Source organism: Balaenoptera acutorostrata, chromosome 12, assembly GCF_949987535.1.
Source record: "Balaenoptera acutorostrata chromosome 12, mBalAcu1.1, whole genome shotgun sequence".
Taxonomy (NCBI): domain Eukaryota; kingdom Metazoa; phylum Chordata; class Mammalia; order Artiodactyla; family Balaenopteridae; genus Balaenoptera; species Balaenoptera acutorostrata.
In genome coordinates, this window is record NC_080075.1 from 67,306,876 (window position 1) to 67,329,839 (window position 22,964).

A 22,964-nucleotide genomic window follows, 5' to 3' on the forward strand; every position below is an offset into this window, starting at 1 on the left:
CGTTGTGGTTCAATAACTCTCCCAGTCATAGGAAATCAGGGAAGGGCCCTCCTTCCCTCAGCTGGGTGCGATTCCTTCAGCCCTGCTTAAAGCAGGGTATGCCAGCCCTCACACGTCCACGTGGCTTCCACTACTTTAATTAGAAGTTCGGAAGTAAGCTGGTGGGTGGGCATGAAATAAGGGTGCCAGCCACTTCTCAGTGTTAATTCAAGTCCTATGCACATCACCTCCATAGCTAAATCCCCATCACACGGACTAGCTTTGTCCTACACCACTGCCAAAGGTAGAACCAGGACATACTGCTACTGTCACAAGTTTCAGGCTAAGTCCAACAATGGAAAATTTGGACCAGTTTAATATATTGGATTAAGACCACAAAAAATGAAAATCTTGTAAAGCTTATTCTAAAAAGAGATTAACATGCCTAATAATTAGGGCGCTTTCTAGTTATACCGCCATATATCAGCACAATATTCTAAATTATCTACTTTTTTTTTACTTTTGTAAAACTGTCCAGATTCTGGAGTAAAAAATATGGAACAAGTGTCAAAGACAGTATACTAAAGTACAGTAATTTACAAAGCACTGGAAGTTTTCTAAAAACACATTTTCAAATTCAAATCGCTGCCCAGTAAATGACTAACAAAATTAGAACTGCAACTAAATTAGAGTGATTATGTAACTCTGGAGTTGCAGAAATCAGGATTTTAAAAGATACAGAATTAAAGAAAAATTATAAAGTACAAAAGAAAAAATAAACGTGAATATGCTTATATTGGTATATTCTTCTGGAGCAATGGCTTTGACCGGTGAGCACTTGAGGTGACTTACATTTTTTCTGAATCTAGTTTTTGCATGGCACAGCTATCGGCAGTTGTAACTGGGACCATTTTTCAGCAAAGGAAGCCCTTACTATCCATGTTTTAGAGCTAGCTGAAGAAGCAAACCTGCACCTTTCTAGGAGGCTGGGAAATGTGCATTCTGCAAATTCGTTTCGTCAGTGACCCAGGTGGGCTAGCGCCCTATTCCCTCCACCAGGGAATACTGTGATCCCCCCAGAATGTATGCATTCATGCCCTGTCTTTCTGAAGAGCTCTAAATATAAAATTAATTAAAACTCGAACCACTGAAACATAGAGTAAACCTCTCATGGCCATCTTTATGATGTTTTTCTCCATTTCCCCACTTTTGATCTCTTTCAAACCCCTCAGAATCTGCTTGTTTAAACCCCACCCTGGACTATCTCTCTTTCACTTGAAACCAAATCTGGTATCAATGTTTTGTCTGCTCAGCAAGAGAGCAATTTCAACAATCTCCTGCTTTTTATAAGATCAGTTTATTCTTCCCAATGTAATAATTAGTTTCAGATGAACCTGGTTACCATTCCTCGGCTTGATTCCACTGTGGTCTGGGTTAGGAGAGCACACACTTCCTGCTGCACGATTTTTTAGAGCAAAGCATTTGGATCCTATCATAGGCCCAGAACAAAACCTTCATACTTCTTTAAAACATAGCTGGGTTTTGATAACCTAGATTCACAAAGGGATGGATTAAAATTATGATTATAGGAATCTTCTCGGTTTACTTTTATAAAGGTTCAGATGAATTATTCCTCAATTTATCAAACTATAATAAGTCATCAAGATATAAATCTTATGAATATAACCAGTGCTGTATCCCTGCAAACATACAGAGGTTGCCAATGGGAAGCCCACAGTGTTATCTTAACATCTTACAAGTTAATTAGCTTTTAGGACATAATAAATACTGATAGATAAGAAAATATACTGGCTTAGAGCTAAGGATATTAGAGGAATAACTCTGGAAAGTCTCTGCCGACAGTGGTACAGAGAAAAAGTCAAGCAAGGCATTTTTATAAACAGAATGATTCAGATGGTCTATATGAAGCATAATCAAAATTGGCAGAGTCTCGAGTTACATCAGGATGTTGCCCCCGTTTTCCTTTAGGTCTCCCATGTGCACCTAAAATCATCACCTCCCACACATTTTGACTTGTTAATTCAGTACCAGTAGTGGAATCACCTGTGAGTATTTTCACCATCATGATGGCCGGTTATCCTGTTTGTAAATCCCAGCCACCCCGAGCTGCGATTTCAGGTAGGGGTCACCTTGGTGCATACATGTTCTAAGGCCTTAAATCATGAGTGTCCTTCAGTATCTCAGAGCCTTTGCCTATTAAAATAGAGAGTGATCTCCTCTCTGCTTTATCATGCAATAATTATGTGATGTCTTATGGTTTGTCTTACCTTCACACGTATGTCCATCTGCAGAGATTGAGAAACCCTGCTCGCAGACGCAGTGAAAAGAACCGTCTGTGTTTAGACACTCTCCATGAGGACCACAGAGTCCGGGCTGTTCACATTCATTAATATCTGGAATCGAGAAGAGTTGCACATACTTGAAAAAAATCTGTTTTGTTTTCTTATGATACCAGACATACAAGAAGAAAAATCTATTACAAAATGGTCAGACACTTATTTGGTGGCACAACTATACAGTTTGTACACACACCAGACCACAAGACAAGTTGGACTGTCAGGAGAGAGAAACTACTTAAGTTGAATCACAGGAACTAGCCAAAGTTCAAACCATTTTCAACCTAAAAAAAAAAAAACCAGTTTCATAGTTTCAACCCAAAGGTACCCTTTTTTTTTTAAGACATACTGGAGGCTTGAGGGTCTACAATCAAATAAATCCTCTGTGAAATACTCCTCAGTGTGGATACTGTGCTCTCCTTTGTCCTCTCCCACCACCATGCAAACAACTCTCCTGTGGCCTGTACGTCTCCCCACGTCCATGCCTATCCATCCCTGGGACGTGAACTTCTTAAGGGCAAGGCTGCACATGTCTTACAGTGTTTGGCTCAAAAACGGCACTTCTCAGATGTCTGAATATACAAATGAAATAGACTACAATCTGTATGTCACTGAAAATGGATACAAGAAATAAAGTACAAGAAAAAGGCCTTTTATACCAGGGAAAGTCTTAATATTGGCACAGCTCTGTGATGATGAAATTAGTGAATGCGCATCAGGCGCTTAATGCAGTACCCAACACAACCAAGAGTCAAAAAGTGGTAGCGACTATTGCTATGAACAAACCATGCGGTAGTTGTGTTGACCATCTCGTACTCTTTGCTTGCCCTCAGTGAAGAATGATTATGCTCCCTGTAGCCAGGGTGATGATGCACTCCTAAACCCTGATAATGCCTGAAGTATTTGGTGTAAACGCAGTGTTCTTTCAAACTAGTCCTAGTTAGGCTGGCTAAGAGTGCCCAAAGTGGACAACATGAGGAATCATGGAGAATGGTTCACCTATTCACACTGCTGCTGACACATGCAACTGCCTACGCGCACTGCATTTTAACTGCTGTTTGTCTCATCTGTGTCCCTCTTGCACTGACTGCTTCTTAAGGAGAACTGCATATTTTAACTCTGAGTCCCCAGCTCCTGGCACAGCAAGTGAACAGTGTATTATGAATGTTTGCCCACCAAAAAATGTCACAGTTTTGTTCATTCTCTAATAACTGAAGAGTGATTGATTGAGGTTCTCTTGGTTAATTGGGGTCATAAAAAGTATCACAGGTCCTTGGCACCATCCCGGCGGTAGCCCTACTAAGGTCATTTTCCTATCTTTCTGAAGTCTCCTAGGTCCTCCTCTTTATCTCTTGCTAAAGAGGTCCTCAACATATCCTCTTAAAAATCCATCTTTAATTCAATTAAAAACTTTTGCCGAAGGCTTCCTATGAGAAGGCTGAGTAGGAAGGGGCCCTTGCCATTATGAAGCTCACAATGTAACAGGGGAGGCAGGAACCAACATGAATAACTGTAAAGCTTAATGGGAACACGGAAAAGGTACAGATGATGGGACCTTCCTAGTGACCTCTAGAACATGCTTAGCCACCAACCCGGCAGCTCACCTCCTCCAGACAGTCATCCTTTCCCCGTATCCAGGATCTCCTGGGGCTCTTCTTTTTGCCCTGTTGATCTCACTGTGTAGTAGGAATTCCGGCAATATTACTGATTAAGCCATCTCTATATTAAGCCTGAACTCCTTACCCTTCCTTCTGCCATATATTGCAGGCTAACTGGCTTATCTACTGCTGAACCCAACTAAGAAATCAAATAGGAATTACTCATTTTCTTAACAATTCTCCCATTCTTCTAATTGTCACTAAAATATTTCAAGGAAGAGCAATGAATCATTTTCTACTTTACTATTTCTCAACATGATTCCACTCTGTGAAATTCTTCACTTCTTTTATAAAATCTCTGGTATCCTCTGTGTTTGCTCTCTACCTACTGATAATACCTTAGGTTGTAATCTTTCTTGAACTCTGACCTTCTTTTACCCATTAGCTCCATTCTTTCTTTCCAATCTGCTGCCTAGAATCTGTTGCCCTCTACCTGGGCAGCAAAGTGCCATAAACTTCCACTGGCCTGGAGATCAAATCCCAGGTCGATATCCATCTTGTAGAGCCCTAGAGGTTATCCGAGACCACCTCCTTATTTTATCTGTGACTCAACATGGCCCTACAAAAGCTGTCAGACTTTGCAACTTTGCGTAGGGAATAATGGGCATAAACTTCTTGCTTAAAGAGAAGTCATTGATTAACAAATAATTGTCTAAAAAGTCTGATGACAGGAACTGAAGATGAATTCCCAGACTTTTTTCCAGGAAACCACCAAGAAAGAACAACACAAATATCTGGAACCAGAGAAACATATGCATTCAATTTGGGTTGCACTTATTGAGGCATTTCTAAACTATGCTGCTAGTAACTCTGCTGAAAGCCAGACTATATTTAAGTTGGGTTTCTTTCATGGGTCCAAGATTCCACAGAAATTCACAATTTGGCACGTGTAAGTCAAAACGTGAAACTGAGTGTGTTCTGAAGATCAAATGTATGCTGCCACATTCCTAAAGAGAGTATTAACATAGAATTTCCATGCTGCCTGTATGACATCGTTAACTTTGCTGGGGGAAGAGATTCTTACACTTTCAATTGAAAATGCCTTCCTGAATATGGAACTATCTTCAGATTATTAGGCGAGGTTTAAAGTTTATGCCTATCATGCATTATTATTCAAATATGTTCCATGGTTATTCACATTGTCATCAATTATGTTTTCAGCATTAAAACAAACTCTGAAATCTACACCCATGTACAGAATGCTGACATGATCATGGGATTAGATAGAAGTAGGCTACTAACTTCAGGCAGAGCGAAGGATCACAAAGCTGCCTCCAGTGACGTGGAAAAGAGAGATGATTCAAAACAAGGTGAGTGCACATGGTATTATAAACAGACTCTAATCAGAGAAGGTGGGTGATGGAGCATATTCACAGACAGTATTTTTTAAATGGTACTCTATCCCACTTCAGTAATATTTTTCATTCGTTTGGATATAAGTTTTTCAAGCAGACATTAATTTATTCTGGAAATCAGGAATCACCGATGTGACTGAGAACAAAGTCAATTTAATAATGATTTATAGTCAATAGAACATCATATGTTTGGAGCAGTCACATATGAGTTCCTATCAAATCACAAACACAAATTTAATACACGGAGAGAAGACAGTATAATTAATTAATCAGATGGCTAAATGAGTTTCATGCATTTTAACTCTAGAAGTGCATATAATTTGCAATATGAAATCATGGTCTCTTTATACAAGACTTGGTTTTACCTCTATTTGGTCAAAAATTTGTGACAAGAGGAAACAGAAAAAATATTACTTCTAAGCCCAAATGTCTGTAATAAAAATAGGATTCAGGTGGTTTGGGGGGTATCTCTTGGCATTTTTATATAAATCAAGATTTTATTAAGATGTAATATTTCCAAATGGAAATATTGTCACATAAATTTATAATTCAAACCTTTCTTCTCAACTACATTAAATCCAAGCACCTTTAATTTCTGTATTGGAAATACTGAGAAATTTAAATTCACCTTGAAGGTAAATAAATATATGATATCAAATGAGGTACACACTGCAGTATATTTAAATCTTGGGATCAGTAAGGCAAAGGCCCATGTCTTTTGTATCTCAGGGACACAGAGCTGAGTGTAGATAATGATACACAGGGTATAATATTCACAACTAAGAGAATAGACACCATATTCCCTTTTAAGAATACTGTGATTTGGGACACATGAGAAGGATATAATTTATGACAATCGAGAACAAAAAAGTCATACATGTCCAGTAGCAATGGATAAAAAATGACTCCAACAAGCTTTTATTTATATGTACTTTGGAATACACTACAGAGTTCCATAATGGCGGAGCAACAATGAGGAAAAAAAAATTTAACCAGTATTAGAAATAAATAAGAGTACAGGTAAGTTTGAGTTTTCAATGGGGAAAAAGGCATGGATTTATTAAGACTAATAATTATAGGAAAACTTGTGGGGCAGTTAGGTGTAGCTAAAAATGATGGAACAAATGATCTAGACAATCTGATTTTTTAACCCCAGCATCAACAATAACTCAATGTGTTACACTGGGAAAAAAAAAAATTCACTGAATCTTATTGTCTTCCTTCCTTTGGCTATAAGTGTAACAATAATTGGCACGGCAATGTACAGAAAATAGTGGGGAAAGATCTTGGGTTCAAATCTCAGCTCAATTACTTACTAGTGAGGAACGTGCTAATTAACTTCTCTGAGCTTCAGTTACTCATGCACAAAATGGATAAAAGAAAAGTTGCCTCTTCAATTCTTTACAAATTAAGTAAGGTAATTCAGCAACTGGCACATAGAAGTTATTCAGTTAAAGCTGTGCTGTGATTGGTGCTGTGTTCTTATTAGTACCTTATGTCCACTGTACAGTCAGTCCTCCCTTACCCCCGGGGGATACATTATAAGACCCCCGGTGGATACCTGAAACCATGGATGGTCCTGAACCCTATATATACTACTTTTTTCTTATATATACATATAATAAAGTTTAATTGATAAATTAGGCACAGTAAGAGATTAACAACACTAACTAAAAATAGAATTGTAACAGTATACTGTAATAAAAGTTGTGTGAATGTAATTTCTCTCTCTTTCCAATTATCTTATTGTACATATTTAATGCCTTTTTCATCTTTACTAAGGTCTTATCATGCACTGTGGCCATAACTTTTGCAGTTTGAGGGGTGACAACAAAGCTAGAACAAATTTCTTTTTCCCTCTTTGTTCTTACCATAGATCTTAGCAACCTCAACACATGATTTTTTTTCTTTCCTTAGTAAGTCAAGAACTTTCACCTCTTCATTTAAAAAAAAAAAGCACCTTTATGGCTTCTTTTTGGTATATCCAAATTGCTGAATCACTACCCTTGTGCTCTGGAACTATTATTAAGTAAAATAAGAGTTACTGGAACACAGGCACTGTGATACCTCGACAGTGGATCTGATGGCAGAGATGGCTACTAAGTGACTAACAGATGAGACATGTTGGACAAAGGGATGATTCACGTTCTGGGTGGGATGAAATGGGATGGAACGAGATTTCATTACACTGCTTAGAACAGTGAGCAATTTAAAACTTGTGAATTGTTTCTGGAATTTTCCACCTAATATTTTCTGACTGCAGCTGACTGTGGGTAACAAACTGCAGAAGATGAAACCACAGATAAGGGGAGGAGGACTGCTGTTTAGGAGATTAAACATGATAGCACTTTGAAAAAACATAAAATCCTGTCCTCTATAATTGTGACCAAAACATTAGTGAGGTTTTTGGGGGAGAGGAGAAGCTGGATACTGGATAAAAACAGGGATCAGGAAAAAAAAAAAAAGCAGATACATATCAGCTACGGGACAAAATTAAATAGACCCATGAATGAGATAAAAAAGCTAGAAGATAATTTAGAATCAAGTACCAAGGTTGGCCCATGGAAGGAACAGCAAAGTACAGGTGATCTCAGTTACCACAGAAGCACACAAAGCTAGGACACAGTTCCAAAACACATGAGTTTCAGTTAACATGGTGCAGTGCAAAGCGAGAACTTCCTGTACTTGACGTAGACTCAAGAAAAATATTATACAAATACAAATTGGCATAGCTCACTTACATATAAAGTGGTAAAACCGCAGACTGTCATCAGGAAGCAATGCAGAACTGAACAATAATGTAAATTATAACTTAAAAGATGGAGAGAGAAGTACCTTGACATCCTTTATTGTCATTTAGCTGGAATCCATCTGGGCAAGTACAATCATAGGACCCTTCAGTATTAATGCAGTCTCCTCCCTGGCAAACACTATTGTCCTCCAAGCACTCGTTGATATCTACAAGTCAATTTACAAAATTTAAAAGACAAACTGTATTAAGAAAAACATTTTCCTTATGTTTACACACCAGACTCACATAAATGAACACTATTTTACATCTCTCATAACGCATGATTTTAAATGGATGACGGTTTACCTTTTAGAGTTTTTAAGAAATGAAATATTTTGAAAGGATTTTAGCTTTGCACAATAAATAAACAAGTTTTAACATCAAATAAAATCAACTCAAAGAGGAAGAGTAAAGATTCTATAACAAACAGTAATTTACTTGGTTAAATTCTCCGTGATGATAGAGAATAAAATTATTCTTCAAATAAGAATATCTTGACCATCTATTTATACAAGATCCTGTATTATGCATTACAGGAAAGATTTTTAAAGTACTTGGCATGCTCCCTGCCTCCAAAGAAAAATGATTGTACCAAAAAACCCAAATTATTTTAATAAGAAAAAACATAAAAATATTGAGTTGCTTTATAAGTTCAAAATAATTTAACATAAGAATTGTCAAAAAAGATATTTGTCAAAAGAATAGAACCAGTTTCCAGTGTCACATGAATTTAGAGAAGAGACACTACAGGGGTCAAAGGTGGCCTGTGTAACATAAGGAACTTACTTGGAGCCTTGACAGCAGGGTGGAAAGTGGCAGAGGGGGAAGAAGAGGAGTTTTTGGCAGGCAAGGGAGTCAACAAAATCAAAAGTCACTTACTCAGCAGTTATCACAAACAGGTATAATGTTGCCTGGATTTTTTCTAACGTATGTACTTATAACGTATATGCAACTAAAAATGGTTTACGTAACCAATATTGGGTCTTGACTGTGAGCATGTAAGACAATTAATGACCCCCCCTTGCTGCATAAACTTGAGGCAGATCTTTCACTAGGGCTGTTTATTACCTCATTTACTCCTAGTCAGAGCTCATTATTCCTAACACACTCCGTGAGCCCCGATTCTGTTGTATGTGTAGGATTCAAATTATTAGCACTGAAGAAACCTAAAGAACAAAACCTTCTTTGTTTTCTCAGAAATTTGGCATGTTATGGCATTTCTTGCAAATAATTATGAGTGCTGCTAAAATACATGAGGAGGTCCAGGAAGAAGTGAATATGGAGACTGTTGCTGCCTTATTCTCCTCGCTGTCTGGTTGAAAATGTGGGCACAAGGAATTAAATATTCCTCATAGAACCCAAGCAACTAATTAGCTGCCTTCTGTACCATTCATAGGGCAGATAAAAGAGAAGCACCTTATAATTTCATTCTATCAAAATAAATTATTATGAGGTTCACCCATGTTTAAAGTGTTTTTCTGAATACTTGATCCTAAAATGTAAAACAAGGCTGATGTGACTCTGTCACAACTAAAGTGATTTATCACTTCTTCTTTAGTGTGTTTCTCCAACTTCACTGAAGTATAATTTACATAAAACGAATGTGTCTAAGAGTCCAGTTCAATGAGTTTTGACAAGTGTAGACACATTCTTGTGACCACCATCACAATCAAGGCACAGGCATTTCTGTATCGATTTATATCTGTTAGGATCCACTGTTGGATTCTTAACATCATTGCAAATGCAATGTTTTTTAAGGAATTAATGACACACCTTTGTAAGAATGTCATTCTGTAGTGACAAACATAAAGCTTGGTGACATTTTCCTTTGTCTCTTTTTCCAGTCTGACCTTAAAATCTCCATTCCTGTTAATCTAATGCCTTAGGCGTTATAATTTCTGTGAAAGAATCCGTAAAGGAACCATCATGCACAATTAAGAAAGATAATAGCACGGAGGACTAAGTGTCTCCTGCAAAGCCTGCCTATGCCAACAGAGGTTTTATTCACTGATTAGCTGACCTTTGGTAGATCAAGATTCCTAAAAGTGGAACCAAATTTAATTGAGAATAGGTTTTTAGATATAAAATAATTCTTAAGCCCCAACTCTCTGCTTATTTCATGATTTTGAAGTGGTTGAGCCAAATGGGGATATTCTAGTCTACTGTTTATGGATCTTTGCCATAAAACATGTACTAAAGGAATAACCTGGACCAATCATTACCAAAAAGGTATAGGCCTTTCCATTGCCCCAAAAGGTTACTTGTACCCCTATTCTGTTTGGCTTCTTCTGCTCAGCAAAGTGTTTTTGAGAGTCATCCAGGTTGTCATGTGTATCAATAGCTCTCTCCTCATTATTGCTGAGTAGTGTTCTATTGTATGAATGTACCACGATTTGTTTACCCTTCACCTATGATGAGTATTTGGACTGTTTACAGTTTTGCTATTATGAATGAAGTTTTGATAAACATTCATGTGTAAGTCTTTGTGTGAACATATGCTTTCATTTTCCTTGAGTAAATTCCTAGGAATAGAATGGCTGGGTCACGTAGTAGGTTTCACTTTTGAAGTTTCTAACGTGGCTGTATCATTTTACGTTCCCACCAGCAAGATAAGAGAGTTCCAACTGTTCCATATTTATTCTAATAGCTCCACAGCCATTCTAACAGGTGTTGAGTTGGAGGTCCATTTTTAGATTTACCTTTCTTTCTTTGCTCTTTCGGAAACTGAGACAACAAAATAAGAAAAGGCACATTTGATCATTAGCATTATGTGAAAAATCTCAATTCAAAATAGAGCAAGTAGAATCCTGAGGATATGAATTTCAGGAACAACACTCTACTACCAATATATGTGCCTCAGCATAACGGAAATGTGTCAGCTTTGTTCATCCTATCCTAAAATAATTCTCATTCACTTTCCAAAATCTAAGAGATATAATGTATATGAGAGTAAAAGGAAGCATTTAAAAAATGCTTATAAATAATTGTACAGATTTTAAAACTCGGTGCATTATGTTACAGTCTCGTTTAGTTTAAAAATTTTGCAAGATCTCTATCTTCAAAAGCAAAAAAAAGAGTAGGTGGAACATTAAGAGAGCCCAATGTGGGATCGTCTGACACCACCGACGAGGGTGATATGAAAGAGGAATTTCTTCTAGGAGTTGGCCATCAGGCTTTAAGGACAGCAACAGTCAGTCGTGGTCACCTCTCCACTGAGACTGCTTTGGCGGTCACCAAGGACCTCCACCTGGCTAGATGCCATGGTCAACTTTTGGTCCTCATCTTGCCTAGCAGCAATGTTTGACCCAGGCTCATCACACCCTCTTTGAAATGTTCTCTTCTCTTGGATTCTGGTTTTGCTCCTTCCCTTGCCACTTTTTCTCAATCCCCTCTGCTTGTTCCTTATCACCTCCTCACTTCTAAATAAATGAGGGACAAGGACTCAGTCTTTGGACAACTTCTCTCTTCTAGCTACAGTCACTCCCTTGGTGATCCCATCCAACTTCATGGCTTTAAACACTGTCTACGTGCTGATGAATCCCAGCTCAGAACTCACCGCTGAATTCCAAACACATAGGTCCAATTGCCTTTCAGATATCTTCATTTGGATACCCACTGTAGGCAACACAAACCGAAAATGCCCAAGTCAAGCTCCTAATCTCCTCCACAAAGCCTTTTCATGGAACACTCCCCCAGAAATAATCAAATGTCATCATCTCAGGCTAACCTCTGCTTGCCCACTTATTTAAGACCATCACTCTCCCTCCCTCCCTCAGCACCCGCCATGTACCCCACTTTAATTTTCCCCTTAACATTTACTGCCATTTAACAAACTATATAGTTTATTTCTTGATCATGTTTATTGTTATCTCCCTCACTAAAATGTAAGCTCCACGAGGGCAGGACTTTTTGTCTGTTTGGTGTATTGCTGTACATCCTGTACCTAGAACAGTGCCTGGCACATCCTTGACACTCAAATTTTTGTTGAATGAACGCGTAAATGAATAAATGGATGACTCTGACTTGGAAAGAAATGTCAGAAGGTAAGAAATACTAGCACTTCTTCCCTTTTTCGATTTGGTCTGCAAAGAAATGACCAACAGAGAAGGGCCATAGGAAGACAGAGTAAATCAGGAATCTTCTTCGCAGGCTTTGCAAGGGACTAGCATGGAGCAACCATAGCAAGGGGCCGGGGAAGACGCCAAGGTAGGCACGGAAGCAGAGACTGTGCCTGGAGGGAAAACAAGTCAGAGGCAGAGCCTTGGAAGGCTGAGATGCCAAGACCTCTGATAACCAGGACAACTGAGGCCACCCAGAATCACAGACTGAGTGGCTACTGAGTGTGCTGGCGTACGTTGCCCACCGAAATTAGCACAATGCTTGGGATTCTGACTGCACGAGAAGGCCAGCAGGACTGCAGGATAACGCTGTAAGAAAACAAGTCTCTGCCAGAGTTAGGAGAGGAAAATCACACGTGTAAACAGAAATGCCAACAAGAAAGATGGCTCTTCCTCCCACAGCTGTGAAAGGCATGTGAGCCGTCACAGCTCAGTTAATTACAGCTACATAAGACTGGGAAGAGTCAGAAACAGTGCTAGTTGGGAATTAGCAGGCTGAAGTGCTAATATCGTTTCAAAGGGAGTTCTGAATTAATTCAGACTCCAGTCCTATTTATAATCTAAGACACTAGGGAAATTAGTCCTGACTTGAAGAGAAAAGAGTCTGATTATATACTTAAAAAGAAGCTTTCTTACGGAACATATATATTAATAATGACAAGCAAGCCAGGGAAAAGTTTTTATTTGGCTTTTCATGAAATGGATGGTTTTAGAATAAAAATAGTGGACTTCTGGTGAAATGGTTACACATTAAAACAGCCAAAATAGAGGAACATGTCCTATAATAAGCACCCATTACCCAAGACTTAGTCAATGGCCTGGCTATCCTCTTGGCTAGGCCAGGAATTAGGGCAAAAAACATACTGGTGGTCAGTGTAGGTTTTCAGTGCCTTAGCATGTGCACTACCACCTACTTACTTCTAGAATATATTCTTCCATGACTGGCTCCCAGCAACACGACTGCCTCTTCCATCTCGCATTGCCACTATGTTGAATCAACATTTACCCATATATTGTAGAGTTCCCCATCCACAGTTTTCAGACAACCAATTATTATTGTTATTATGACTTATCACTTGATCATTTGCCTATTTTTTCAATAGGTATGTTGATTACAACTTTTCACTGGTTGTATTAACTCTTTGAAAAACATTATCACCTTAGGATAAAATCCTAGAAGATGACCCACTGATTCAACAATAATGTACATTTTAACACCTCTGAAACAGCACCAATTGCCCTCCAGACAGGTTGTGACTGTTTGAGCCAAGTTCTCTGGTCAGAAGAGAAGGATACAGTACAGTTGATCCTTCCCAACCAATGGGACTGAAAAGTCGAAAAGTATCTGGGGCCACTGAAGCATGTGCCACAAAACCAGTCACTGAAAAGCTCATTCTCTTCTCTCAAAGGTGGGGTTCAGACCCTCAAGCAGCCACTACCTCACCATGTGAGGCAAACCCTGCCACGTTCACGTTTCTGCTTTCATAACTGACAGGGTCTAAATGCAGCAAATCAGCAGATGAGTGGGAAAAAAACACAGTGAACACAGAGAATTCACAAGTGACAGGCTGGTGACAGGCAGCTTCAGCAGCCCTGACCACCCAGAGGGGTTCTGAGCCAAGGCAGGTAGTGAAAGTGGTTAACAACTCATAATGCTGTACACGTGGGTTATCCTGAAGAATTATTTTATGTGAAAAGCTCAAAATGAAAGTCTGGCTTTAAAAACTTTACATTTATCTGTAAAATTAACTTGTCTTTACTTACTTGGATCGTTGGTACCACTGGTCCTGCATCCCAATGGATGCTTTTCAGAACTATACCCCCAGGATAAACCATCCACAGCTGAGAACAGTTAAACTGATTCTTTACTCATTTAGCTGGCATAACTGCTCTGAGTAGTGTAAGGAAAACCTTGATTCTATGCACTTCTTGGCACAATTTGTGTGACCATGGGGAAAATATCTTGCAGGGACCTAGTGTCCTCAACTGTGAAGTCAAAAGTATGGGGTCAAGGACAGAGGCCAGGTTGATGTCCAGATTTCCCTGATCCTGATTCTCACATTTTATGATTCTGCAATCAAGAGCAATTCTCACCTTCACAATGGTCTCCAAGGGCGGACGCTCTGTAACCCTGGTCACAAACACAGCGGAAGGAGCCCTCCGTGTTCCTGCACTGCCCATTACTGCAGAGATGACGGTGCTGGCATTCATCAATATCTATGAGCAAGAGAGTAAAAAGAAACTTAGAAGTGGTGCTTTAAAAGTGAGTTTTTAATCATTCATGTAAAGGAGGTCTATAAACGATCTGGTTTCTAATTAATTTAGAATTTTCATTATGTGACTCAAACTGACCTCTAGTAAAAGGTCACTCATTAATATCCCAGTAGGGAAAACCAGATGAGCTTAAAATTTTAAGCAATGAGCTAAGAATCTGTACATATTAATTCCACTGGTCACTGATGAGGGGCAAATACTTGGCTGTAATCTGGGAATCACAACGAAGCTTCTTGGAATTCCTTCTATAGGTTCAAGTTTAACACTCTGAGTTTAAAAGCACTACGGCCTGTGATAGTCTAAAGCAGGGGTCAGCAAGTTACAGCCCACCATTGCCTATTATTATAAATAAAGTTTTATTGGAAAATAGCACCACACATTCATATACTATCTGGCTCTTTACAGGAGAAGTTTGCTGACCCCCCTGATTGAAAAGTGTCATGGCATGAATGTCTTCTTTTTCAGTAATTTACCCTCTAGACCCCTAGCAATCAGGCTTCCACCTTCTCTCTCTCTCAATGATTTTCTGGGCAAATCTAATGGTCCTTCCCTGCTCTCAGCCCATTTGATACCTACATTGCCTCTGAATCTCTCTTGCTTGACACACACATCCTCTGCTTAGAGATTATTTGTTCTGTAACCACAATCCTGAGCTCAGGCTCACAAACGTGCCTGCATCATATCCACACATAAAAGGCATGATAATATATTGCATGTATTCCATCATTTACTTTCACCATTAGATTCTGACTTTCCTGAGGTAGGGCCTATGTCTACCACATCTTTTTTTACTCCTTAGATGACCTAGTGTTTCAACAATCAGCAGGCACTTATTTCATGTTGTTTGCTGATAAACTTTATTCATCACATTTGTGTATGTGTATCTACTTCTGGCAATGTGATTCTGCAAGAGTTAACACCACAGGGACCCTACAGCACTGCTCTATCCTACTCTGCTTACAGCACCATTCTGATTATCCTGGCATTTAGCACCTAAAATTGGTTTGCCCCTATTTCTAACCTGGTGGGTGATTCTCCTGTGTCCGACTTATCTCTAGGAGTGACATCACTGGCTCTTCAAAAGGAAGGACTATGAACACGATAGCCTTATTATATTATGTGTGGACCTCTACTCTTATCACACATACTGTAAAGGTCAGGATGCATTAAATAAAGTATAAAAACTTTGAGAGGGACTAGAATCTAGAACAAATTACTTAATTTATCTGTGTACATGAGTGTGTTTGTGTGTGTTTGATCATTCTTCACCTCTAGATTAGGTATTGTAATGACTTTCTATGTTCTAGAAAGGGATAATTGAAGAAGGTTATGATAATATTGGTAGATCCCTTTGTAGGACCACCATACATTGTCTCTTTTATAACACTACCTCAGGAGACCTTTCTACTTATTAAATATCTAAAGTTTACATACAGACATGGATATGATTTGTTTCCCTATAATAAAACAACTGATCGTGTACAGTGTGTATTTTTAAATAAATGTCGTTTAAATGACATTTCTTTTCAGGAACTCTGGACACTTGTGCTTGTCACTGGTGATACCATAGTATTTTCAAGCTCAGGAAGCATATACTTGTTGGGAAGTGAAGTACAGTTGACCCTTGAACAACGAGGGGGTTAGGGGTGCCAACCACCACACAGTCAAAAATTCGCATTTAACCTGACAGCTGGTCTTCTGTCTCCACAGTACTGCATCTGAGGATTCAACCAACCACAGATCGTGTAGTACTCTACTAAGTATTCACTGAAAAAGTCTGCATATAAATGGACCCATGCAGTTCAAACATGTGTTGCTGAAGGGCTAATCTGAAATTCTGTATGAAGTTCAATGAAGAAAAATACTTTTTTTAAGTCTAAGGTCAACCCCAGCGAGGTCCAAAATCCTCACTATCACCTGTAGGAACAGGGTATATTTCACAAACTTTATCCCTGAGTATAAGGGGGATGCTAGTTCAGTCTTCCTGAAAAGTCTTGTTTAGTGATTATTATTTTTAAAGTAAGAATTTTAAAAAGCTCAGTGCATATAAAAACTAGGTCATTAATATTCCAAAACATAATACCAGGCTGACATAATTCCCTTCTAAGTGTTAATCCTATTAGGTGAAACTTTCAAATGATTTTAATACAATCGATTTTCTGCAAGTAAGGAATTACACAGAGAGCAACCATTTTTCTTTCCAATAGTAATGCCCAGCCACTGATCACTAATACCTTAGTTTTCAAGTTTAGACTTTTTCCATCCTGATTCATTGACTTTCCTGACTTAAGTGTAAGTCCCTTGATTTCTGGCGCAATAGAACAATCACGTAGGTAGTTTCTCAAAACCCACTCACTTTACTGAGTACACTTTTTTTTTAGGCACGTGCCTTAAACTGCAATCACAGTAGCTCATGTTGCCATACTCCTACCTTCACACTGGTCTTTTGTCGCTGACAGCTGGTAGCCCTGCCCACAGGTACACCTGAAGGAGCCCTCGGTGTTTTTGCACTGCCCGTTTATGCACAGATTGCCTTGCTGACATTCGTCAACATCTGTAAACACAATGACAATTATTTTACATTAGTTCTGATATCTAAACACCCCATCAGCTAAAGTTTGAGACTGTAAACCAAGCTACTGCCCTCAAAGCCTTCCATTTCCAGGCTGGTCTTTTAAGGCATGACCCGCAGTAGAAAATTCTTAATAAGCAGAAAAAAAGGCTCTGCCCTTTCCAATGCATTCTGGGGTTATTATCACAAAAATAATAGTACTTCTCCTAGGTGAGGCACTCTACATTTTAGTTTGAATCAGCCCACCAGTGTTCCTCACATCAACCTCAGTATGCTGAACTGCAGAAAAGAAATAATTACAAATAGATGATAAATTTATGATAAAGTAAAATTGCTTTCAATACAACATCAAGCTCTTTGCCATCTCTCTCTCTCTCATACTTTGGATACAGCACAAACACAACATGAAATATTTTAGAGTTGGAAAAAGAAAGAACCTCAGCACAAAATAATGGCTACGAGGCAGTTTGCAGGCCTGTAGAAGGCAGAAAAAAGGCAGAGTTAAAACTCTCCCAAGAATTTAAAAAACAAAACCATAATGGAGGCAGTTATGGGAGGAAATAGACATTTCTACTGTACTAGAAGAAGCTGGAAAAGTATAAGGTCAAACAGTTGTGTTAAAGGACACTGAGCTCATTTTCAAAGTAACAAGGAAAGCCAAGAGGCATGGTAATGTTTTGATGATAGATGTTGGAATGTCTAAGGAGTAAGTGATGAGTGAGGATTTTTTTTCAAATGCCTTGAATAAACATAGAGCTATTGACTGAGAAAGAACATAATTCTTTATAAGTGTCCTAGTCGTGGATATGAATTTACACGAATGAAGAAAAGCCTGGCCTCCTCAATAACTTGAACACTTGTGGTAGAAGCAGCGCGTGTTTTCTAAACGTTTTTGTTTGGCTGTCAGGTTGGTCTGATCTAATTAGATAATGTTGTCTTGCCTTCTCTATGTGGATACAGCCTCAGAATGTTCTGCTGAATAGCTAGTCAGTTTGTAAGAGTTTATGATTATTAAATTATGGTAGGACTGAGCTTCACCGCCTCCACTACAGGTTTGCTGTGAGGATTAGTGGAGACAATGGATGAAAACACACCAGCCCTGTACTCAGAGTGGGAGAGAGGAGTCCTGATCTTAAAAGAGCAGAACTTGTTTTAAGGAAATAACGTCCTAAAGATCAATGTCTGACTAGTACTTCCTTCTGAAAATATCCTGTTACTTAAAATGCATCTACAAGTTTATTTATTTATTTTTTTATATAGCACGTTCTTATTAGTTATCCATTTTATACATATTAGTGTATACATGTCAATCCCAATCTCCCAATTCATCCCACCACCACCCCGCTCCTCCACCACTTTCCCCCCTTGCATCTACAAGTTTTTTGCCAGGAGAACTCAATTAACTGCAGTCTTTTCCCTCAAGTATTACTGACAATTATCTGTTTCCTGAGCAAAGTTGCATTTCTTAACCTCTAGTGAGGCATTAACCTTTTGAATTTTATCTTCATGCAAGCAAGGTGTCAGGTTATGTTTCCTGAAAAAGCTCACATTGACTATTAATGTAACTGGAGTTCAGAAATTTGTTTCTGATTTAATTTCTTGCAGAAATTACTTGAGTTTACTAGAAACTTTTCTTTCACTTATTGTGAAGTTGATCCCTTTTGTTTATATGTAATTCCTGGCTGTCAACTGTTGACTACCAGTAGAGAAATTACATAAGAATTTTGTCTTACGAATGATTTCACACCTTTCCAGCATTCTCAGACTACTAGCTTTTCAAGTGGTCGACAGCAAAGATGAGCCCACACCATGTTTTCTTTCAGCACATTCTATAAAATACTTGAGACGTCAGCTTCAAGAATTTAAGACCAACAATAGCTCATGTAGCTGGTTGGATCTCACGTAATGTCTGACAACATTTTTAATGCTTTGGCCTCTTTTTGACTTTCTCAAAGAAGATGACAAATTAAGCATTCCCATGTGAAGATGTTTGAAGCAAGACTACACCCTCCATTCCAAGTACTGTCAGGATACACCAGACATCTTACATAAGTTACTCATTTATGTTGGGAAGACTGTCAGAAGTAATTCATTATAAGTAATGATACACATATTTGGAAAAACTCGAGGCAACTCTGTTATCTTGAATGAGGTGATCTTTGGGTCTTTAAAAGGACACAGGGGAACAGAGGCAGCATAATTCTACACATTAAAAAGCAATTTTTTCTTTTCTGATGAGGGACAAAATTCCTATGACAAAAGAACACTTTCTAATAAAATAGGCATGCAGGACAAATGTCTTCTCTCTCTTGTGCCAAGAGATGAACAGAAAATATTATTCTTCACAAAAGGTATTTGTTTGTTTTTTTAAATAAATTTATTTATTTTATTTCTTTTTATTTTGGCTGTATTGGGTCTTCGTTGCTGCATGCAGGCTTTCTCTAGTTGCAGCGAGCAGGGGCTACTCTTCATTGCGGTGTGTGGGCTTCTCATTGTGGTGGCTTCTCTTTTTGCGGAGCACGGGCTCTAGGCATGCGGGCTTCAGTAGTTGTGACTCTCGGGCTCTAGAGCACAGGCTCAGTAGTTGTGGCGCACGGGCTTAGGTGCTCCGTGGTATATGGGATCTTCCCGGACCGGGGCTCGAACCCGTGTCCCCTGCATTGGCAGGCAGATTATTAACCACTGTGCCACCAGGGAAGTCCCAAAAGGTATTTCTTTAAGGACTTTTTGCACATATTATTATGATAAGTCCTGCTCAGAGTTAAAATAGAGACTATCTCTAGGTATTTATACATTTAGTACATACAGCACTAAAATGTACAAAGAAATACAAAGATACAAATACAAAAAGATACAAATAAGTAATGGGTTAATACACTAGATAATGTATTTACAACCTGAAAAGAGTTGTCAGTACATTGAGTGAGGTGAAGACACAGTCAATATTTAGGACTATCAACAGAGTGAAATTAGCAGAGTTACTGCAATGTTGGAAAACAGATTTATGATCTGGGTAAACTTGACATCTGTGAACTGAGGTCGTTTGGAAAAGATTATGAAATAATTAAAGAAAAAGGATGTTATACAATTTGTTACTGTAAAAAGGAAAGGCTTTGATTGGGGAGTAAGGAAAACAACTAGTGCATATGTAGGTTTCTCCAGATGGGGATCTTGCCTGATCCTATCCCAGGCTGTAATGGAAAGACACCAGGAGAATCAGAGTAGAGGGCAAATTTAAATGGCAAGTAGATATAACAGCCCTTTCCCACCTCCAAGCTTTGATATGTGCTGTTTCCTCTGCCCTATAAGGTTTTCTCCCCTCTGTATTCAATATTTTAAGACCAAGTTCAAATAGCGACACCTCTGCAAAGCCTTCCCAGAAGCATGCGATCAGAATTAGTCACACACTTCTTGGCTTCAGCAGAACTTTGTACATGCCTATTATTCGGTGAATAACAACATCTACCACAAAATGTCATGCTCTGTCCCTGCCTTATATCTCATCCTCCATGTATTATCTCTGATGTCTCATTACCCTATATTTTCTCATGCAATCCTCACATCAACCCTCATAGGTGCCATTATTGTTACCTTCTTGCAGATGAGCAAGTAAGGCTTGGCGAAATGAGATAACTTATCCAAGCTAACACAGCTTCAGAGTATCACAGCTAGAATATGACATACTGCCTTTTAAAAGAAAAAAAAAACCTAAACTCAAGACTTATTTGGATTTCACCAGTTTTTCCATGCAGGTCCTCTTTCTGTTCCAGGATCCAATCCAGGGGACCACATTATATTCAGGTGTCTCATCTCTCCAGTCAGTCTTTCCTTGTTTTGACAACGTCAATTGCCTTGAGGATATGGGCCAGAATTCTACAGAATGTCCCCAATTTGGACTTGTCTGATGTTTTTCTCATGATTAAGACTGGGGTTACAGGTTTTGGGAAAGAATAGCACAGAGGTAAAGTGCTTTGGTCCTCACATAATGTCAGGAGTACATGACATTCACATGACATCACTGACGACTTAACTTTCATTACTTAGTACTTTACTGTCTCCAATTATCTGATGCAGGTTTGCATCTCTTCCAATGAGTAATAGTTCTTTGAGAGATTTCAGCCTCTTGGTAACATACGCAGTGCCTGCAACATGTTGGTTCCTTGATACACTTGAGAGGAAGGAAAGGAAGGCAGCCCAGCAGAGTGCCCCAGAGGCTGGAAAATACGAGTGTTCCTAGGGGTGGCATCAATTGATGGTGTGAATTCACAGGTAGTAGGGAGACTGACGAGAGAAGGGCAGCCTCATCTGGGATGGCAATGCCAAGATGAAGACGGTGGTAATGAGTCATTCATTCAACATGTATTTACTCTGTGCATTTTCCCTCTAGAGAGTCCAATCCTCGAATTTTAGGGATGACATGATATCAGGAAACCTGAGATTATTTATCCAAGGTTGTATAGTGAATCCCTGGAAGAGCCAGGATTCATGTCAGTAGTGAGGAAGAAGATGGGTGTGCAGGGCAGTATAATCATGAGCAAGTACTTGAGTCAAAATAAGCACAGAATATACCCAGGGCCGTTGTGACATCAGTTGGATGGGACAGAGATTGCAAATTGAAGAAAGCAGTGGTGACAAATTTGGAATGTGAAGTAGGGGCCGATTACAAGGGTTTTTATGAATAAGCAGATGAAAAGAAGCAGGCAGACTGGGAAGAGAAAGTAATATGACAGGTTATGGCAATAAACCAGATACAGCAATCAAATAAAGATTAACAATGGGTTCTAATGCTGAGACCTTCAGCCACCATTTGTCCTGTATGTAAGGAAGATATAATACCTTTCAAGTGATTCTCATGTTTAACTTTTTCTGAGGAGATGCCCAGCTTAAGGAGTCAGAAGGAAAGCTGCAGATGTGGGAAAGGACCAGGAGAAAAGGGAGATGTGCCTACTTCATATGCTCTCCTGGGAGTGGATAGTATTCTGCTGCATGGAAGGAATAAGGCACCAAATCCAGACGTCTGTGAATTCCCTACTGCCAGTGGAAGATGCTTCAATTCTTACAGGTCAGTAGTAGGGTATCTGTTTACTGCTTCCCTACCACAGTGATAAATTAATCACTACCTTAGATCCTTCACTTTCATTGAGACAGTAAAGAAAAATTTTTTTACTTATTTCCTCTTTCTCCCTTTGAAAGAGCATGCTTTTAGGTATAAAAGTGATGGAAGATAGCAGAATGGAAACAGTCCATAGATTTAACTGCAGAAAAAACGAAAATTTCTTAAAAAATTATTTAAAAAATTAGCGAAACCTTGGACAAATTACACTAATATTCTAAAGAAAACGGTATATGTTAAATATATACACTGTACATAGGTTTATATATATATATCCTATATATAAAGTGTTCATACACGTTGACTTAAAAACTTGATTAATGGGAAAAGATATTAACAAATTTACAAAAGAGGAAATATAAATGTTTAACAGATGTATGAAATAAGTGTTTAATAATTAGAAGTGTTTAGGAAATTATTAAAGGAAATGAGCACATAAAATACATATTAAATCTTTTAGAAGCAAAAGAAACACATATTTTAAAATTAGAAATTAGTGTTCTCTATTGAAATAGTTAAACACAGAACATTTTGCCTGATTCTTCCACTTTTATAAATAAGGAAGTAATCCGAAAATTCAGGCAAAGGTTTATTTTTTAAAGAGATGCCTGTTAGGTTTTATTCTTACATAATAATCAGAAGCTGGAAAAAATATGTTGTTCAACACCTGAAGAACAGCAAGAAAATGGTGACAGCAATACACTGGGATATTACACTGCCTTTAAAACTAATGTTTGAAAAGAGTTA

At 38.5% G+C, this 22,964-nt stretch overlaps 1 protein-coding gene across 12 annotated transcripts in view; it reads right to left on the minus strand.

Moving 5' to 3' along the window:
* Nucleotides 1-22,964, minus strand: part of LTBP1 (latent transforming growth factor beta binding protein 1) — a 432,848-nt gene that overhangs the window by 76,369 nt on the left and 333,515 nt on the right. For all 12 annotated transcript variants that reach the window (XM_057557919.1, XM_057557920.1, XM_057557922.1 and 9 more), the window contains 4 exons: nt 16,964-17,086; nt 14,353-14,475; nt 8,185-8,307; nt 2,268-2,393 (listed from right to left, as the gene is read on the minus strand). In XM_057557919.1, the coding sequence (XP_057413902.1) occupies nt 2,268-2,393; nt 8,185-8,307; nt 14,353-14,475; nt 16,964-17,086 (495 nt within the window). The remainder of the gene's footprint in view (nt 1-2,267; nt 2,394-8,184; nt 8,308-14,352; nt 14,476-16,963; nt 17,087-22,964) is intronic.